The 18779-nt window shown below is 36.3% G+C and overlaps 1 protein-coding gene across 2 annotated transcripts; it reads right to left on the bottom strand.

The window, feature by feature from the left end:
- Nucleotides 1-10520: 10520 nt before the first annotated feature.
- On the bottom strand, nt 10521-16806 carry LOC137960037 (sm-like protein LSM1B). Of its 2 annotated transcripts, XM_068807494.1 has the most exons (6): nt 16720-16806; nt 16309-16614; nt 11248-11316; nt 11036-11151; nt 10894-10956; nt 10521-10805 (listed from the first exon to the last, which is right to left on the bottom strand). In XM_068807494.1, exons 2-6 carry the CDS (start codon nt 16367-16369, stop codon nt 10728-10730), a joined length of 387 nt encoding a protein of 128 aa, XP_068663595.1. In that variant the 5' UTR covers nt 16370-16614; nt 16720-16806; the 3' UTR covers nt 10521-10727. The 2 variants fall into 2 exon arrangements, with proteins under 2 accessions (XP_068663595.1, XP_068663596.1); XM_068807495.1 differs by having other exon boundaries at nt 10717-10805; nt 11044-11151; nt 16309-16722.
- Nucleotides 16807-18779: the final 1973 nt, after the last annotated feature.

The following is an 18779-nucleotide window of genomic DNA, read 5'->3' as shown; positions in this document are numbered from 1 at the left end:
GGCGAAGAAATATTTTTAAAGTTTAATATTATATTAAAATTACGTAACCCTGAATTATTTTTTTCAGGTGGACGTAGTCGCGTCCGTTCTTATTTTCGTTTTTCCGTCGTCAATTGGTATCAGAGCTACAGGAGAAGGTTTTTTTCGGATGAAGGTCTCTGGTTCTGGAATTCAAGAAACAGAGAGAAATTTTTCCGGTCGGCAACGATGCAGAGAAATTTTTCGGTAGCCGAAAACGAAGCCGTTGACATCGAGGTCTGTGTTTTCTGGCGACGACGCAGAGAAAACTTTTTCGGCGTTCGGCTATAACGCAGGGTCGGCTACGTGTCGCCGAGGACAAAACTATCGCAATCTGCGGTTTCTGAGAAGTCGCACACAGAGGAAACCGAAAAAAAAAACCCATCGCTGCTAGTGAACCGTCGCGCGGGACTTCTGAGGCTCGGCTATTGTGCCTCTGAAGGAGACGACGGAGGAAATCTCCGGGCTGTCGTGAGTTCGCCGCTGGAGGACGACGAAAACTCAAACGTCGCGCGGGACGACGAAATCGAAAAAAAAAGTTTGTTTTTATTCGTAACTCGCTTTGCGGGGGGAGAAAACGAAAAGACTGACGCGACGCGTTTGACGCTTCATACGGCCACAATTGCACGCAAATGACTTCTTTTTCACATACTTCCGATTAAAGTAATTTTGGAGCAGTTAGATCGTCTCTAATGGAAAATGATATTACAAAATTCGATGGCACTTTGAAATTTGGATTATGACTCAGAATTTTAGATTATGGAGGAAGGTAAAGATGAATAGTAGAAAACCCAAGTTAGCCTATGATGACTGGAGCTTCTTCTACCAAATTTGATATGACGGTAGAGGATGGTGAATTACCTATTAGTGCAGCAGGGCATGTTGAAGGCGTTGTATAGAAAATAACTGGCAGGAATGGATGACATGGATTGGAAAGAAATAGAAACGAAGGTTGTGGCGACTATTAGGTTTTATTTGGCTGATGATGTGATGGAGCTTCATAAGAGAAATCTATTGAAGGGTATCAAAACATGCAAGTTTGATTTCTGCAAGTTTTGTGTCCTTGGGAAACATAATAAGGTGCAGTCCAAGGCAACCACACACAAGACAAAGGAGATTCTAGACTATGTTTATTCAGATGTTTGGGGGCCAATAAGAGTAGCATCCCGAGGAGGACACATGTATTTTGTGACCTTTATTGATGACTACTCACGAAAAATTTGGGTGTTCTTCATGCAACACAAGTCAAAAACGTTTGCCAAGTTTGAGTTGTGGAAAACTGAAGTAGAGAACCAAACAGGGAGAAAGATTAAATGCCTCCGATCAGACAATGGTACTGAGTACACAAACTCAAAGTTCAAGGAGTTGTGTGAACAACATGGAATTAAGAGACACTTCACAGTACGCAAGACACCACAATAGAATGGTGTGGCGGAAAGGATGAACATAACTATAGCTAAAAAAGCTCGATGTCTCAGGTTGAATGCAAGTCTTGCAAATAATTTTTGGGCAGAAGCAGTGAATATGACATGTTTCTTGATTAACAGATCACCTAGAGCAACACTAGATGGGAAAGTATCAGATGAGGTGTGGAAAAGCAGCGAGGTAGACTACTCTAGTTTGAGAGTATTTGGTTGTCTGGTCTATGTACATGTTTCTAGTGAGAAGAGGTCGAAGCTTGATGCGAAGTCTAGACAATGTATCTTTTTGGGCTATCAGAAAGGGTGAAAGGCTTCAAGCTCTGGGATCTGAAGGCAAACAAGACGGTAATTAGTAGAGATGTGTTTTTTTTATGAAAAAACCATGTTGCAACATACTCAGGAATAAGATAAACAAGTGCCATAAAATTGTAGCACCAATGAACATGTGGTGCAACTGGAGCTAGAGAACCATGGTAGAGAAAAGGATGCTCAGCATGCAGAAAGTTCTAGCTCAGGTGATCAGTAGCATCACCGTATAGCCACAGACAAACCTAAACGCACTATCAAGCCACCTACCAGGTATGGTTTTGAAGAATTGGTTTCTTATGTGCTTATTACTAGTAGTGGGGATCCTACTACTTTTCAAGAGGTAGTACAAAGTCAAGAGAAAAGAATTGGTTTCTTATGTCCTTGAAGTTTTGAAATCGAAAGTTCTGTCCCTTTTTCTTAAAATTCTTCTTCTTCAGCTTCAAAACTGCGTTAGCGCTAGGTGAAGGTTTATCTAACTCAATACTTGGATTGAGTCTATCAGACTGGTGGTCGATCATATTAACCAAATCAAATGTAGTCCACTTTGTCTTGGACAAAGAATAAAAGTCTTGAATATATTTGAGAAATTTGGGTAAAGAGTTGATAATGGTGACCACTTTAGTTTCTTCATCCATTGGTCTACCATGATATTGTAACTCATTTGCCATGGCAAGCATGTCATTTACATGTTTTTTCACATCAACATTTTCTGTGCATTTGGCACGAGTGAACTTTTGTCACAAGTTATTGATGTGAGTACACTGACTTTTTACCATATTTAGCCTCAATCTGGTCGAGAATCTCTTTTGTAGTGGGGACATGAAAATAAGTCATTAAGAGAGTCTCACTTAGAGCCCCAAGACTATGTGACCTAGAAATTACATTAGCATTATCCCATTCCTTGAATTTTCTAAGGTCCTTCTTATACTGTTTCAGATTACCAGGATAGTTTAATCGAGAAGGTCTTTGAGGAGGAGTATCCACTTTGATAATCTTATCAAACCTGTAGCCTCGTAGCATTAAGTCAACCCGTTGTGACCAGTTCACATAATTAGTCCCATCAAATACATTTTTCTTTAGGGACTCAGCAAAATTATGTCCACTACTGGATTTTCCAGTCATCCAGAAAATATTTCAATATTTGGGAGAACATACATAATTATACAATCATTTAAGCCATCTAGTACTCCCATTTAGCCTTTGGGGATTCATGAGAGTTACTAGGCAAATCATTCCACACATGATAAACAACCAACAATATCACATACAAACAAACAAATAAATTAATTCATATTTACCCTTTGGGGATTCATATGAATTAATTTACAATATACTAATCTAATTATACAATTCGCATTACCCTTTGGGGATTTTGCTAATCGTATAATAAAATTAGTATAACTCATAAAAAAAATTATACTCAAAATAAACACACATAAAATTAATTTAATCTATACAAAATGCATTACCCTTTGGGGATTTTGTAAATTATATAATTAAGTTAATTTTCACATACAAATACATAAATATATAACAAGGCATGTAATAACACAAATTATAAATACTTCAAGAAATTATAGCAAAAAAATAATTAAAAATAAACAACAAACTAAACCAATTAGATATGAACTATTTTTAAAATATCAACATATAAATCTTCAAATAGCCAAATAAATTCCAAATAACATGGAAATTCTATTCAAAATACAATTTTGGGTAAAAAAAAAAAAAAACCTTAAAACACATTCTGGCTCATTATATTAGCAAAACCCGATTTGGTTCATGGTTCTGGGTCAATACCGACCCGGACCGCACAAGCCTGCACATTGGCAAGCCTACACCAGCAAGCCCGCGTACAACAACCCGCACGGCAGCCCGCACTAGCAGGCCCGTGCATAGCGGCCCGCCTGCAGTGCCAGAACCCAATAAGCCTAAACTAGGCTTATTTCCATTCACAAATAAATAGCCAAACAATGCAAAACAACTATGGAAAAAATATAGAAATTAGAATCTATCTCTATGATACCGGCAGAGGCATTATTCACTTGTATTTGTTAGACTTGATGTCTCATAATAATAATAAAATAAACATCATAGAAATAGATATTAAATCCTCCATAATTCCATTATCATGAAAGTCATACATATGTCATAGAATTGAAATAAGAAGACTAAAGAGAGTGAAATTTTCATCTTGAATAATATAAATAGAACTTAAAGTGCACAAGATAACCTTTGATAATTCGTTTACAAGTGATAAGCTTGCTCCCGTTAAGCCAGACTGGGTGTGCAAATAGCATTAGCCTTACTTGTAAGACCATGGAGGAATTTATAGATTTCCAAAGGGTGTGACACTAATGACTATTCATAAGGATACATCCCCTTAGGAGAGATACATCATCTAAGGAGAGATACATCCCCTTAAGAGAGATACATCTCTTTATGCCCAAGGGATGCGTCTAGTCAGTGCACCCAATGAATCTACCTCTACAAGGGGATGTGTTGGCCATTATTCCATGTACTGAACATTCAATGACAAAACATCTAGAAGTGGGCCCCACACCTCTAATATCATGGTAATTTTATTTTATAAATAATATATTTGAAACCATAATTCCAACAATTGTTGGCGTCCTCATTCCAAAGGATGGACAATATACTACTGATTTGATAGAAAAAGAGGAGGATTTTGTGTCAAGATTGTACTCCTATTTAAAGCACTCAACTTAGTTTTGGTAAGACTACTTTATCCAAAGGTTTTCTCAACCAAATTATTATTTTTTGGTTTTGAAGGGAGATAGCACTAGACAATTTGGCGTGGGGTCACATATCTAAATGTTAGCTTGTTTGTTTGCATGGTTTGCATATATTTTGCATTGTCATCTCTAAAAATTATGCTTACCCCCAGAAATTTTTTTGAGAACATAGTTGGTCTAATTTATTTATTATTTTTGTAATTTTAACTTTACGATCTCCTTCTAATTTTATCACCATGAGTGTTTATTTTCTCTTCCTTTCATTCTCCTATAAACCTTTTATTCGATTACCTTTTAGTTACCTTACCCTTTATACTAGTGGCTCTTACATGAGTTCTTTTATCGTCATCCTTTCAATGATAGGACACTATCTTGCATTTGAAATCCTTCGTGGATGGTTTCTACTCCTTCACTCGTATTTTATTTTTTTATTTTTTTTTAGAGTTTACGTTTGATTGATTACTTATCCTTAAAACATCTTAATGGAGGAGTTAATTACTACAGTTATTTTTTTGTTTCAAGCTAGGATTACAATCATTACCTCGCCGCAACAAATTAGTAACATAATCTACCATAAAGAATTTTACATGTTGTGATAATCAAAGTTTATGTGACCCGAATATCTAAGCTAATAGGAGCACAATATGAAGATTTTTTTCTTAAATATATAAAAGAAAATTCATTGCAAGCTGAAGTTATAAACTCCAAATTGAAGGGGAGTGCTGAAAAGTAGGTCCGAAAGAGCTTTACATGACTTTTATAATAAAAAAAATCTCATTGAATAAAAATTTATGTGACAAAGTCTTACGAGAGTCTAATAGAAGAAAGTTTCATGGAAGGAACTCCGTTAAAAATATGTTTTAGTTATTTTAGTTTTCTATTCTTATTCAATTGTTTAGTTACTCTAAGACGTATATTTTAAATATTTAACTTTGGGTGTAATTGGAACATGGATAATTTAATTGTAATCAAATTTTACTTGTTTCCTCTATTATAAATAGAGGTTCATTGTAGTCAATAAATTATTTTTCTCCCAAATTTCATCAACTTAAAAAATTCTTACATAACTCAAAAGTAAGACAGCCTTATAAAATATTTATTAAATAAAATGAGTGTTTCTTTGCTCGAAAAGAGGCGAAGAAATAGGTCACCTAGTTTCAAAAATAACAACTTTCAATTAAGCGCAAATATCAACATTTTTTATGTTGTAATACAAGGAAAGTAAATCTCATAAATTTTAAAAAATTTCAAGAGGAAAACGTAAATAACCCTAAACAAAAAGCATATGCTTTGGCCAAAATACTCGTTCCCCACTTGCAGTTACACAGTCAACTTATAAGGGTATTTATATCTTTTTAATATAAGTACATATAGGGTTTAATATTATATAAAGATTAAGGTTTTTTCCGGACGAAGGTCTCTAGTTCTGGAATTCAAGAAACAGCGAGAAATTTTTCCCGTCGGCACCGATGCAGAGAATTTTTCGGTAGCCGAAAACGAAGCCGTTGACATCGAGGTCTGCATTTTCCGGCGAAGACGCAGAGAAAAATTTTCCGGCGTTTGGCGACGTGTCGCCGAAGACAAAACTAACGCAATCTGCGGTTTCTGAGAATCGTACAAAGAGGAAACCTAAAAAAAAAACCCCATCGCTGCTAGTGAAACGTCGCGCGGGACTTCTGAGGCTCGGCTATTGTGCCTCTGAAGGAGACGACGGAGGAAATCTCCGGGCCATCGTGAGTTCGCCGCTGGAGGACGACGGAAACTCGAACGTCGCGCGGGACGACGAAATCGAAAAAAAATTTGTTTTTTTCGTAACTCGCTTTGCGGGGGGAGAAAACGAAAAGACTGACCTGACACGCAACGCGTTTGACCTGGTATTTCAGGAATTTTTTGAGGTGGTCTGTTGACGCATCCCGAGGGCTATAACGGCACGCTAGGCAAACTTCAGGACTTCTTATATACATACTTCCTATCCGATTAAAGTGATTTTGGAGGTGGTAGAATTATCTAGATAATTATTTTGGAATTATTGGATTCATCTCCACAGACGACGATAAATGATTTATTAGTGCAGTAGGTATGTTGATTTATATAAAAAACAACTGGGAACGGATGACATGGATTAGAAAGAAATAAAAACGAAGGTTGTGGCCACTATTAGGTTTTATTTTGCTGATGATGTAATGTATCACGTCGTCATGGATGAAGAATTACTGGTGGCGATTTGGTTGAAACTGGAAAGTCTGTATATGTCCAAGTCATTGACGAACAAGCTCTATCTAAACCGAAACTGTATGGTCTTAAGATGATAGATGGCTTGGATCTGAGCCACCATATCAACGTTTTTAATCAGCTCATTAGTAATTTGAGGTGGGTTGATGTGTGTTTGAAGACGAAGACAATGCGTTAATGTTGCTAAATTCCTTACCGAATTCTCCTATATACGAAAATTTGGTTACGACTCTAATGTGGGGAAAAGAAACTCTTGAATTTGAGGAAATCACAAGTGCTCTATTAGGCTTCCATCAGATAAAGAAAGCCAGTGATGAGAATTGATAAGTGAAAACTTGTGGTGAAGGGTAGCCGGGAATGTGGAAGAAACAAGTCTCAGAGTGAATCGAGTAACAACAAATCTCGGTCTAAATCCAGGAAGAGGAAGGACATCACATGTTTTAAGTGCAGGAAAAAGGGGCACATAGAACGGGATTGTCTAGAGAAAAAGAAAGGGAATGCAGAAAACAGAGAGGGTCCATCAAAGTCTGCGAATGTAGTAGAAGAAGATGACTCAGAGAGTGGTGACGGGGATATGTTTTCTGTCTCATCCAGTTTAGATCATCTCAGAGATTCTTGGATTCTGGATTCGGCATGCTCTTATCACACGACGCCAAATAAAGATTGGTTTCACACCTACAAGTTAGTAAACTTTGGTTTTATTCTGATGGGTAATGACGTTTTATGCAAAGTTGTTGGAATAGGGAGTATACAAATTAAAATGTTTGATGGTGTGATTAGAACGTTGTGTGATGTTAGACACATACCTGATTTAAGAAAGAATCTGATTTCATTAGACACTGTAGACTGTAATGGATATAGTTACAAGTCTGCAAGTGGAATAATGAAAGTTAGTAAAGGTGTCTTAACAGTGACGAAGGGAAAACAAAATATTTGACAATATCTATACATTGCAAGGTACCACAGTTGTAGGTGTAGTTGCAGTTGTAGAATCTGAGTCAGACTGTATAGTCTTGTAACATATGTGGTAAGGTCATATGGGAGTGCATGGGATGATGGAACTTCATAAGAGAAATCTATTAAAGGGTATCAAAACATGCAAGTTTGATTTCTGCAAGTTTTGTGTCCTTGGGAAATAGAATAAAGTGCAATATAAGGTAGCCACACACAAGACAAAGGAAATTCTAGACTATGTTCACTCAGATGTTTGGGGCCTAGTAAGAGTAGCATCCCGAGGAGAACACGTATTTTGTGACCTTTATTGATGACTACTCATGAAAAGTTTGGGTGTTCTTCATATAGCACAAGTCAGAAACGTTTGCCAAGATTAAGTTGTGGAAAGCTGAAGTAGAGAACTAGACAGGGAGGAAGATTAAATGCCTCCGATCAGACAATGGTACTGAGTACACAGACTCAAAGTTCAAGGAGTTGTGTGAGCAACATGGAATTAAGAGACACTTCACAGTACGCAAGACACTACAACAGAACGGTGTGGTGGAAAGGATGAATAGAACTATAGATGAAAAAGCTCGATGTCTAGGTTGAATGTTGGGCTTGCAAATAATTTTTGGCCATAAGCAGTGAATATGACATGTTTCTTGATTAACATATCACCTAGAGCAACACTAGATGGGAAAGTATCAGAGGAGGTGGGGAAAGGCAGTGAGGTAGATTACTCTGGCTTGAGAGTGTTTGGTTGTCCAGTCTATGTACATGTTTCTAGTGAGAAGAGGTCGAAGCTTGATGCGAAGTCTAGACAATGTATCTTTTTAGGCTATCAGAAAGGGGTGAAAGGCTTCAAGCTCAGGGATCCGAAGGCAAACAAGACGATGATTAGTAGAGCTGTGGTTTTTGATGAAAAAACCATGTTATATCATACTCAGGAAAAAGAGAAACAAATGCCATAAAATTGCAGCACCAATGAGCATGTGGTGCAAGTGGAGCTAGAGAGCCATGGTAGAGAAAAGGATGCTCAACATGCAGAAAGTTCTAGCTCAGGTGATCAGCAGCATCACCGTATAGCCACAGACAGACCTAAACGCACTATCAAGCCACCTACCAGGTATGGTTTTGAAGATTTGGTTTCTTATGTGCTTATTACTAGTAGCGGGATCCTACTATTTTTCAAGAGGTAGTACAAAGCCAAGAGAAAAGTAGATGGATGGGTGCTATGGTGGAGGAGATGGATTCTCTGTATAAAAACCAGACATGGGAGTTAGTGGATCTTCCCAAAGGGAAGAGAGTGATAGGGTGCAACTAGGTCTATAAGAAGAAAGAAGCAGTATAAGAAAAAGAGGGGGCAAAATTCAAGGCTCGTCTGGTAGCAAAGGGTTACTCACAGAAGAAAAAAGGTTGACTATGATGAGGTCTTCTCCCCTGTGGTCAGACACACCTCCATCAGGGCAATGTTAGCGTTAGTAGCACATTCAGACATGCAGTTGGAGCAGATGGATGTAAAGACAGTTTTCCTTCATGGTGACTTGGAGGAACAAATTTACATGGTACAACCAGAAGGGTTTAGTCACCCTGACCAGGAACATTTGGTCTGTAATTTGAAGAAATCACTTTATGGGTTGAACCAGTCTCCGAGGCAGTAGTACAAACGATTTGATTCTTACATGATTCAGATTGGCTACAAAAGATGTGAGTATGATTGTTGTGTTTATGTAAAAGGCCTTAATGATGATTCTTTTATTTTTCTGCTACTTTATGTGGACGATATGTTGATTGCTGCAAAAAATATTAGTGTGGTCAACAAGTTAAAGACTTTACTGAATAGAGAATTTGACATGAAAGATTTGGGTACGGCCAAGAAGATTTTTGGGATGAAAAGTCGTAGGGATAAAACTCCCAGGGGATTATGGTTATCTCAGTATAGTTATGTTGAGAAGGTGTTGGACAGGTTCAACATGGATAATGCAAAACTAGTAAAAGTACATATTTGGCAAATCATTTTAGATTGTCTACCGCTCAATGCCCAAAGACAGATAATGAAGTTCATGACATATCTAAGGTCCCATATGCCAATGCAGTGGAGTGTTTGATATATGATATGGTTTGTCCAACTTATTTTGTAATTTTTGAATCTAACCATAAATTTACTATGGCCTCCTTAGTACCCCTAGTTGAAAATTTATATTATAAGAAAAACTAAAAAATTTTCCTATGATACATATTTCCAAAAGAACTTTTGAATAAAATCCTATTACTATTAGTGACTTATTAGAAAATTACAAGAAAGCTAGACAATCGAGGGAACCAATGGCGCCGACAAAAAACTTTCATCAAGGATAATGGTTGCGATAGAAATGGCGGTAACGAAAACAAAGGCAAACGAGAGAAGAAAAATCGAGCGGCGGCCACAGAATCAACATCGACGAAAAGGCATAAGGCTGCTAACAAGGCATCTATCAACAACAATAAAAGCGGCCACAACAGCAGCCGGAGGGGCTCGACAGTGACCTGGGGAAGAAGAATTTTTCCCCGTTCCTTTCGCTCCCGCTCCGCTCCGCTCGCCGGCTCGGTTCGAAGCCACCCCTAGTTACTTGTAGTAACTGAATGAAAAATAGAACAAAAAACCTACATACCATAAACACTTCTCCTAAGGCTATATTTAGAACACAAAAATAGAAAGAAAAGAAAAGGAAGAGAAAAAAAGAAAAAAAGAAAGTGAATTATTTTCTCTTATTTAGATGCTCATGAAAAATGAAAGAAAAAAAAGCCAAGAAAAATGAGAAAAAAAAAGAAAACTATAATTTTTCTTGTTTGGATACATGTAAAAAAATGAAAAAAAATAACATTTTAGAATTTTAATGATTAATTTTTTTTAAAGTTTCTATTTCTTTCTCGGATCCCAGACATGACGCAAGGAGAACAAAAACACTGGACCCCGTCAGGTCTTACTGACTCCAGCCGCAATAATATTTGCGGACAACACGGGCACAAAATTAAAACGAATGGTAGTGTTCTTCATGGCCACAAATAACTTCCATCAATCCAAATCAAGAAATTCCATTCTTTTCCTCATAGAGCCTTTCAAGTCGGTGGCATCCCTTTCTGCTTTCTGTGCCTGAAAGGGTAGATAGCAGAGAAATGTGATCGACACTACCAAAAGAAACTGCAAAAACTTTTGAACATATGTAGGTTTTGATATTTACCCTTTTTATCTCCGGTGCAGAAACACGGGTCATGTGTGCAGGAAGCTCATCTCTCTCCAGATCCTGCCAATGTTGCATTATCTTTTTTTTTTAGCAGAAAGTAGTATCTCAATCAACTCAGAAGAATAGATAACAGACATACCAGCTCACCAATCAGAACAACATTCTCCCCTCTTATTACATACAATCCTAGCGGAATATCACAATAGAGATCTCCAATAATTACGCGTTCACAGGCACCCTCAAGAACGGCATTTGCTGTTTAAAGGCAGCATTAAAAAACTTTCATACAGAGATAAATTAAAACCTGCAAATAAACGTCTACAATGCCTAAGAGAATGAATGTGAGGGTACCAAATTGATCAAAGGAACGTAGGATTCCCAAAAGCTTTCTCCCATCTCTTAGCAAAACAAGAAGCTTCTCTGCAAAAATGAACCCAGTATTGTTTAGAAAATTCCAATGATGTCTTAAAAAAAAACAAAAAAAGATGGATGTACCATGTAGAACAAATAATCTAGAGCACAATCTGCACATGCTGCCAGACGATTACCCTCAGAAAACATATGTTCTTTCATTCCTTTTGCCTAATTTAAACTCAATATGATGTCACAATGCTCAGCAGTACCACTTAACTAACCGTGCTTCTTACAGCTCCATTTATAAAAGTCTCAAACCTAGAAGCTTGTCCCAACCATTTAATATCAGCTTAATGAATCCTCCTCCATCCTGCTCTATCATTTGACAATTCTATTTCTAGTTGGTATCTTTTGACTCTCCTCACCATTTTTATCCATGTCAATTTTGTCTTTTCAGTTCTCCTTAATCACTCAATGAACATTAGTAAAAAACTTCTAAAAGGGGCAGAATTAGTCTCTTTAACCATCCCAAACAATATCTCCATCTACCGAAGCCTATCCATAACCTATTTCTCTGAACCAACTTCAAATTCGTTACTTCAGAACTTCTTTACACCAAGTATCATAATCCATTATGTAACTTTTTTAATGACCTATCCATTAAAAAAGCAACAATTGCTCAGAACAGCCCACTGTAGTCCCAAATGTTCTGACAATTATTATATAGCCTATCTTGAACTTTTGCTGGTCATCAGACTTAACTTTTTTAATGTTCAGACAACTATTAAAGCAGCAAATGCTCAGAACAACCACTACAGTCCCCAACGTGGACACATTAATTTGCTGGTCTTACTGAGAGATATTAGTTGAATGGACAGTTGTAACAAACTCTGAGAAAAGGAATTTTTATTTTCAATGAGCATCACTACTGCACCGCTAAATCCAGAGGTGCCTCATTACCGGAGGGCTTCAGCTTTCAGTGCCTCTTCGGACATCTGCTGTTAGGGCTTTTTAGAATGAAGAAAGGAACATAAACCAGATTGTGACTAACCTGATGCAGAAGTGAACATTCTCATCACAAATACACCCTCGTGAGAGGGTAATTACATTTATTATACATGTATTGATATTTAATTTTATGCATAGATGGCCGGACAGGAGAAATGTCATACTTATGGATAAGTTCTGCAGAGTCGCTGAAGTTTGAAATTTAGGAATAAACAGCATATCCAGTGAAATTAAAGTGCAATAAGAACATACACAATCAGGTTTTGTTAATATATGCGACACTGAACATGAAACATATAGAGGATGAAGATTTATTCATCCTCCTAACTTTGGCTAGTCATTTGGGAAAGGACCTAGACTTCGCTTTGACAAAGTATCAAGTAGGATGTTTGTTATATTGGACCTAATTCGTGCCCCATCTGGTTTATCTGTATTTTTTGCTGTCCACGTCTCAAAACCATTGTTTTTTTCTTCTTTCTTTCTTTCTTTCTTTCTTTTTTTTCAAAGAGGGGCAAATTTCATTCAACAACGAAGCAGGAGCCATTCTCTCAGGCCCTCTGTTTGTTTGTGTAGACCTGGATGCTTAGACTTAACTTTAACATGGTATTAGAGCGTAAGCACACAAGGGCTTCCCACCCAAAACATATAAGAACCATAAAAGCACCTACATGAATGGGGGAGTAATAGCATAGTCCCACATAGATCAGGATTACATGAATTGTGTTTATTACATTAGAAGGGGCCTATAACTTCAGCTTGTCCATTTACGAAGAACATGGACCCAACTTTAACACATTAAGTTTTCAACATGGACATAATGAGCCACATTTAAGCTTTTCTTTAAATATAGATTAGAGAAGCACAAATGAAGATATCCCAAACACACCAAGAGACTTGAATCCGTGAACTCAAATAAAGAAACCCTCAAGTTTCACGACTCCTTAATAACAATTAAAGACCTTTTTTTTTATGAAGGATGTAAAAACTTTATATAATTAAATTAAAATTAAAGTAAAGACCTCTATACACCTAGTTTCTCTGAATTATAACATAGTTTGCAATAGATTCTATACTTTTTAAAAAAAAATGCAAAAGATTCCATACTTTGAGAGGTATTATCTCTCTTTGAGGAGCGATGATTATTAAATGTCAACAGAAAATGCCATTTATGAAGTATTTAAGAAGGGGTAACAATGTTTCATTTCCTTTTCATTTTCTATTTTCTCTTTGAAGTAATTTATTAGCATACATTCAAGATAGCCAAACACCCCAAAGCTTGAATCCAAGACTTCAAATTACACAACTCCAATGTGTTGTGACAAGCTAGAACTAGATAAGGGCCTTTCTCAATCTCTATGCCTTACATTATAACATAATTTTCAAAAGATTCTAAACCTCGAAAAAGCATTATAGTTCAAGAATCCACAAAGGTCTAGATTCGGCATTATATCTCAATAAATGGTTTCAGACACCAAAGAGACTTCAGAATTGTTTTTTTGTAGCAGCAGCATACATGGAAGGAAAAGAAGAAGAAAAAAAGTCAGAATAGGAAAAAGTGAAAACAGAAAGAAAAAGCAAAAAGTAAAAAACAGGGTCTCAGACGGAAAAGGGTGTGAGAGACTTTAATAGCAAATGTGCTTGCCAAGTCAGGAGCTTCCTTACAATCTCTTGTTGTTAGGGAATTACTCCCCGTCCCTCTGTAATTCTTTGTTTTTTGTTAATATATACATCCTTTTTCAAAAAAAAAAAAGAATTTAATAGCAAATCATAAATATTTGTTAATTATATAACCACTGAGACAAAAGCTAGAATAAATATATGACAGAAAAAAACACGAATGCTAAGCTGGATTCAATTCTTTATTATTACAAATTTCCCCACGCAATCCTTCGGATCAGGCACTGAAAACCAAAAGACAGAATCCTCTAACTTTCAAAGAAACACTACGAACCTGCAATCTCAACCTTTGATTTGAACCCATTCAATCGCATTTACAAGTCACTGCACTAGAAATAGATTGTGCAGCTAATGAGGAAGGATATGCTTTCACTTCCATATGGACTGTAACTCTGAAAGGCTCAGAAAAAAAACATATAGGAAGAAACTACCATGAAAGGTGTAAAATAACAAAGAAAAGAGGTATAGAGAGAAGAGAGGTAAGATAGAAGGAGGAAGTTTTGAGAAGAGAGCGAGAGCTGCTCTCGATGGGAAAATCATGAGCCCCATCTCTCTTTCATTCACTTAAGTGGATAGAGAGAAAAAAGACCTCTCTACCCCTCATACATGCATCTCCTTATATCTCCATAATTACAGGTCCAACCACTATGAAACTTGGACCATAGACTAATAATATAAACATACTGAATCTAATGACACTCTCACTGAAACATACAGACTCTGTGAAATGACCAAAATGTCCTTACATTATATTTAACAAAAGGATTTCAACAAGACTTGCAACCATGTTTACTTAATCAGATAAAACTAACAAGAACCTTGCTGCAGGTGTAACTAGCTAAGAGATTGCAGCTTTAGTCATTTCAGTATATATCACATCCAATCAACTACAAGGAATGCATCTAAAACACACCAAAACTAAGTTTCAGATAAGGCCATATATTTACTTGTCAAGAGGAACAAGCCTGGTCATATTCATCGTGTACAGTTTTGAAGGACACCCTGATATAATTTTCAAAATATATTATCTTAGATACAGAAGTTTTCTAGTCACTAAACAAAGTCCTAGAAGACTAAAAGAGGGCAAAAAATAAAACAACAATGGGACTGTAAGCAAAATCATTACCTAGTTTGACAACTTACGATTATATCCTAGACAAGAAGTAGCACATACTTTTGGAGCTACATAGAGTATCCAACAAATAAAATACGCAATATACCAAATTTGCACCAGATGCCAATTCCTTCTTGATATTTTTAAAACTTCCAATCAATGAAGATTTTGAACTACTACCATCTGGTGCCAGCCAAAGTTCTCTGCATGATCATTGTCATTGGCGTGCAGCCAGTTGTAGATAGGGGAAACATTGAATTACACAAGAAACAACACAAACAGAAGTGGAGGTGTCACAGGGTATTGAGATAGAAACAAAATATCAGAAAAGTATGTGGCGGATACATGGCTCAACAGGCAAAATCTTTAAGAAAAAACTAGCATCAGAGAAAGTGAACTTGAAAGCCTTTACCAGGTTGAAGAACAACAGCAAAAAAACACAGTTTGCAAAGGTGAGTAACTGCATAACACGACTAGAGGGTAGAAGTATACATCAAAACCAAATTATCTTTCTAATTAAAGAACAAATATGAGTAGACCAGATTGGCACTTTATGGAGGTTAAGTTCCTTGGTCATAGGTTTATGGAGACTAGGTTTTCTAATTAATAAAAAAATACACCCACCAATCCTTTAATTATTGATCTGTCATAGGTTTCTGGTTCTCAACCAATTGTGATAAACATGGATTTGATTTTGCAGACAAAAAAATGTTGATGGTACCCTTTCCATTTGAAAGATAATAATACAATTTATTTAGAGAGTGAATGAGAGACAGAGCTCATTATACATTTGAGAAACTGAACACATTCATGGTTTTTTTGTTTTTTTTCCCCCTCTTGAAAACAGTACACAGTTAAAATCAATCAATCGGATAATTTTTTTGAACTAGAAAATATTCTTCCACGTTGAACAAATAACTAGACATACGTCAAGTGAGCAACGTTTACTAAGATGTATTAGAAACAATTCTATCTAAATTCAGAAAAGCACAGAATGTTGACTAAATGGAAGCAGATGCAGTTGACTGAACGTTGTTGTGGATACTTTCCAACTTAAAAAAATAGATAAAGAAATAATCTTTCAGCAGTGTACAGATCATCTGAGCATGTCATACCTCTGAGGCGTACGTTTTCAGTTAATTCATCCCAAATATATACACGGATAAGAGCGGTCAAACATGTACACCAAATACAATCGAAAGAACTCAATAGATAAAGTTCTGTCCACGTGTCTGTATAAAGGAGGAAAGAGAGCTTACTGTCAAGGTAGCTCGCAAGCGAGGTGGAAAGAAATATATCTTCAGGCCCTGCCCAAGACATCGAACTCAAACTTTTTCGGTTCTTCAGAAATTGCCAGCAATTCTTCCAAAACCGTTTCAAATGGCATTGGCAACTCGATTCTCGAGCGAACGGAAATATCCACCCAATTCAAGCCGAATTTCAACAACTATCATTGCAAAAAAAGCCACAAGTTCTAACGAAACTTTCCAGGCAGATCCAACACCATTAAATCCTTATGCCGCCAAAGAACTTCAGAAGAAAAACTCCAGTACCAGATCGGGGCCCTAATTCAGAGACCCAGAACAAAACAAGAAACTTTTCTTTGAATAAAGATGAAACAACCGGAATCCAATATGTTTTCAAGGTTTCATGCTAGGGTTTGAAGGTACCTTCCCATCGGCTAGCGCATGTCGTCAACACCTCCCGCTCATCTTTTCAGTTCTCTTGCACGGGTGTCAAATGTCTTCCACGTACGGTATGGGCACGGGTGGGGCTAGGGGTCGGGTTTCCAAATACTCAAACTCCGACCAGACCTAATTACCGTCCTTACAACCCCGTTCCAGTAAAACCGTCCCGCTCTTATCCATCGGTTGGGTTCAAGTCAGGTTTGGGAAAACTTGTTCCTGCCCCTTCCCCGACCCGTGGGGTGAAACTAAAAACCTGAACCCAGAGTTTTTGGGTCGGGCTGGGTCAGGTTCCCTGTAAAACCCGATCACCACCCCTACTTTCACCTAAAGGATTTAAAAAAGGAAAATTAATCGATCATGGATGTTAAATTCATAGATTAGAGATACTAAATTCACAATTTTTAGACTAAGGCGAAAATACCTTTGATTTTGGTTTGACATATTATTAAAATTTTATAAATACTATATTTAATGATATTAATCCAAATTCATATGTTAATTATATTATATTTACATTTTTATTCGTATTTTTTGAGGCTAAAATACTCCTATTTTCAATTTATAACTATGTTATAATAAAAAATATTATGACTATGTATAACATAATATTCCGCCACAAAAACACATCAGTGTTAGTGTACACAATGAAAAATATAGTGAAAACAAGAGAATACATTTATTCATAAAATACTCTGATAATTTAACTTTATTAGGATAGTTTTATTTATTTTTTAATTAACAAATTAAAATTAAATATTAATTTAATTTAATATAAAAAATAATATACCGAAACAAACATGATTATTTTTATAATGTCTTAATTATCACTCTTAAATTAACAATTTAATATAATATTAAAGTTATTAATATAATAAATAATTAAATAAGGTATTTTATTAATAAAATAAGATAGATTTTAGTTTAACTAAATTAATACAATAATTACAAATTAAAATAAAGAATCGAAAGAAAGAAAAAATTATGATTATAATCTAATCACAGAGATTAGAACTCCAACAAATGAAGAAAAATGGAGCTTAAATGCCCTACATTTCCAGATTAAAAGTAATTGAAGCTAACATGTGTGCAGTCATGCACAGACAAATTACCTGCTGCCCCGAGTCCTAACCAGTGATGGCCAGGGGTTTAATTCTCTTCCCATGAACCAATCATTCCTAATAGCAATAATGGAAAACAGAGACCAACCTGAGGAATTTGCCAAAGTAATGAACAGAGGCTGTTCATCACTAACGATTTTGAATAAGTGAAAGTAAATTCGAATTGACTTTCAGTTTCCTTCAGCATGCACTAACAAGCCCTAACAAACCAGGTGTTTGATGAAATACTAACCCTTAATAACATTTAATGACTAAAATACCCTTCAGTTACACAGAGATAACCCACACGCAACAGAATATATTGTTTCCTCTCTTGGCCTCTTACTTCTCATTTTTGGAATTGCCTGGCTCTACAGTCACCACTTAGGGACACAGCATCTTCAAACACTGCCTTCTCTTTGCTGAATAAATCTGGTGACTCGAATATTAGACTCCATAATATTTAATAAGCCAAGACATAACATAAGTTGGAAGTTCTGTTTCAGAGGTGTTATCTACTAATAATAAAATGTCATTTTCTTAAAATTAAACTAAGAAATATATTTTACTAAAAACCAATATATAAACATTAAAAACTCCAATTCTAAATTTCTTCTCAATAGGGCAAGCTCTATCCAGCCCACTTAGGGATAAATAGTTTTTCTTAATGCAATTCAAATCTGTTATGCTCACATGAGAATAGGTGCTTAACCTTGTACACTAATTACAAATGCAAGCACCATCGATTGCAAGCAATTCTGTCCAACTTCCTGACTAACATCGTCAAGACAAAACAGTAAGGATGTCCTTCCGCTTTGTAAGCATCCTTGGACCCCTTTCCCAATAATTTTTCCTTGAGTGTGGTCAACTGACCAGTTCTGAGCTCCATCGTAAGGACTCCCATTCTGGAGTAAGTTACCCAGTACAGCTACAAAGTGCTTCGCT

This window comes from Aristolochia californica, unplaced genomic scaffold (genome assembly GCF_029961685.1).
Source record: "Aristolochia californica isolate CCGP_79_NKW_82.1479 unplaced genomic scaffold, dmAriCali1.0.hap1 SCAF_3, whole genome shotgun sequence".
In the NCBI taxonomy this organism is placed as follows: domain Eukaryota; kingdom Viridiplantae; phylum Streptophyta; class Magnoliopsida; order Piperales; family Aristolochiaceae; genus Aristolochia; species Aristolochia californica.
Note: the sequence above shows the minus strand (reverse complement) of the source record. Positions and strands in the feature narration are given on the sequence as shown.

Bases quoted from the DNA above. Each gene is read 5' to 3' on its own strand.
- LOC137960037 (XM_068807494.1), bottom strand. From the start codon at position 16,369: ATGTCTTGGGCAGGGCCTGAAGATATATTTCTTTCCACCTCGCTTGCG. The intron at 11,152-11,247 runs GTACCCTCACAT...GCCTTTAAACAG, and splicing joins ACGTTCCTTTGATCAATTTG to CAAATGCCGTTCTTGAGGGT. The intron at 10,806-10,893 runs GTAAATATCAAA...CTACCCTTTCAG, and splicing joins CTGCACCGGAGATAAAAAGG to GCACAGAAAGCAGAAAGGGA.